The 2,500-nt window shown below is 39.8% G+C and overlaps 1 protein-coding gene across 6 annotated transcripts in view; it reads right to left on the bottom strand.

The window, feature by feature from the left end:
• FOXP2 (forkhead box P2) overlaps positions 1-2,500 on the bottom strand; it is a 595,587-nt gene that overhangs the window by 37,422 nt on the left and 555,665 nt on the right. For all 6 annotated transcript variants that reach the window (XM_084810788.1, XM_084810790.1, XM_084810785.1 and 3 more), the window contains 3 exons: positions 1,428-1,629; positions 789-865; positions 554-655 (listed from right to left, as the gene is read on the bottom strand). In XM_084810788.1, the coding sequence (XP_084666914.1) occupies positions 554-655; positions 789-865; positions 1,428-1,629 (381 nt within the window). The remainder of the gene's footprint in view (positions 1-553; positions 656-788; positions 866-1,427; positions 1,630-2,500) is intronic.

The raw sequence follows: 2,500 nt of genomic DNA, 5'->3' as shown, positions 1-2,500 counted from the left end.
ATGAACCCTTTTGTCTAAGTAAATAAACTGCATTTATGGTCTGACAGGATAATATTCACTTTCTTTTCTTTTAGTTCCAGCTGAGTAGCCATGGCCCTCAGTCCTCTGGCAGCTTCAGTCTGTATGATGAGGTACGATGTGTACAAAAGGCACAGACCAAGACAAAACCTACAGCCTCCATTTGTTGCACAAGGCAAACAGACATTTTTCAAACTAATTAGCCAATAATATGCAAGAGAAAAAGTAATATAGTGCGACTAACAAAGGTGTTGATGATTGAGTGCTCACACTGTAATTAGTGTGTCAGGCCCTCATTTCTCTGCCAAGCCTCAGCTATTAATTGCACCAAATTAGAAAACTATATCAGAGGCAAAATTATTCTTTCACTTGTCATTTTGAGAGAGGGAATTCATTCCATTCAAGAGGCAGGTTAAAAAGAGGGGAAGCAGATACTAATCTGCTTATGTCATGTAAATAAATGTTCCTTGTACTATCTGTAAGGAACTGTGCTAGGCATTCTTTTAAAACTGCTGGCACACACACAAAAAGTTACCTTCCAAGTGGCTGCATTACGCCTGAAGTAGGCAAATGTCCGTGTAAACCAGCTGTAAATTTCATTGAGTGTTAACTGCCTGTCACTTGATTCCATGATAGCCTGAAATGAGAGAGATAAGATTCACATTGACACAAAATAATGGTTTACTAACAGTCTACATTGTCCTCCCTTCTCAACCAAGCCTTAATGCTTTTTAATTTAATCAGGCGAAGTTAAAGTACTTTCACCTTACCTGCCTTATGAGAGTTGCATAAGTAAACGGAGGTCTGACATCTGCATTTTTATAAAATTCGTAGTTTGGGGCAATTTCTGTTAAAAAAATTGAAACGATTTCTGTTATTTGTGTGAATGGAACAGCTCATCTCACTGATGAGCAAGGGTTACTTATTGTACTTGAGAACACATTTTATTTGCATTTGTGACAAACTTGTGCTGGAAAGCACATGCTGAGGTACAAAGCACTGTAGATGAATGAAGAAGAACCCTGCATTGGTCCTTGATGTGCATGCTGAAAATAAAGCATCTGCCTCAGTCTGATGTTTAACATACATAAACTATGTTGTAAAAAGACATGTTTTAGATGTGTGATTTTAGTATTTTCTTCATCTCTGGTCCACCTTACCTATGCTATTCCACCCCCCATGCCCTATTCTTTTTATGACACAACCATTTAAGAATTTGTCGGGAGACTCTACAGGAATACTGGCAAACTAGTATACTCTCTTTACTCTCAGATCCTAAGCATAATTGCATTCATTAAAAGTAAACTATGCATGTTCTAAACTAGGTGTTGGGATTTTGTAATTTGTTCTTTAAGGCCTGTGTAGACTTTCTAGATAACACACACACACGTCAGCTCCAAAGAACTTACCTGATGACATGGGAATGTTGTATTTATCAGAATGTCGTCTTCGAATGGCTCCCACGTTGGGTACACTGGCCGGGGTGATTACTGAGGGTCCCGGGGTTATTGGAGTGACTGGGGCTGTTGGTGTAGTGGGAGTTTGAGGTAAACTCTGAGGGGAAGTCTCCAACATGTTCTTAGACATAGTGACACTGGACACCAGATTTAGCTGAAGAGGCGCAGGAAGAAGCAGAGAAAAGATACAGGCAAAAGAGGGGAAAGTATTTAAAAGGTTTGACAAATGAGAGTGCATTCATTTCTACAGCTGTGTTGCCACTAATAAGCTGCAAAAGGAAGCAGCCAATCTCAACTAATTACAGGACGAAATTGTATCATAAGAACTCTAATTAGAGGATGCTATTAGAGGTTATCTAATAATCTGCCGCAATGTTACTTAGGACTACCCTCCTAGTCCTACAAGACTTGACTGCGACTATGTATCTCTGCAAAAGAATCTTGAAGCTTATTACTGACAGGCCCCACTGTTGGCTAGCTCAATCTCCTGCTGAAGCCACAGCAATAATACCACAGATAGGTGCCTTTCCTTTAGACAAATGAGACTTAAAATAAGTTGCTATTGTGATGCTGCTGGATTTCCTTCCCCTAGTCCCAAATCTCAGATGAGAGGCTCCAGCCAGCTGGAAAATTTTACACTGACCTTTAGTCTCCTTGCTAATTTGGTGGAATGGTAATGACATTACTACATATTCAAACAAAATTGTCTTAATTGCAAATTAGCCGGAGGAGGCTGAAAATTTTCAAATTAAATCTGATTGGAGATGGAGAGAGGGAAATGGAATTTCTTCACTAACAATCATTTGTGGCATGTGTTAACAAATATAATGAAATGTCAAGTTTGCCAATTCCTCTGGAAGTATCATTTTCAATTTATGATTACAGTGTCACTTATGGCTGATGTACCCTGGAAAGAGGGTGTCAGGGTAAAGGGGGATGGGGGGAGGAGAGAAGGTGAGAATGTATGCAAGCTGTTTAACAGTGTGCCCTTCATTACACCCCTCAGCAAGAAAAGCCCCGCTTCT

The sequence above is a fragment of the Heloderma suspectum genome, chromosome 7, assembly GCF_057233095.1.
Source record: "Heloderma suspectum isolate Gila_16-S chromosome 7, 16-S_ref, whole genome shotgun sequence".
Lineage (NCBI taxonomy): Eukaryota > Metazoa > Chordata > Lepidosauria > Squamata > Helodermatidae > Heloderma > Heloderma suspectum.
The sequence above is the reverse complement of the archived record's forward strand: the minus strand, read 5'-3'. Positions and strand labels throughout refer to the sequence as shown.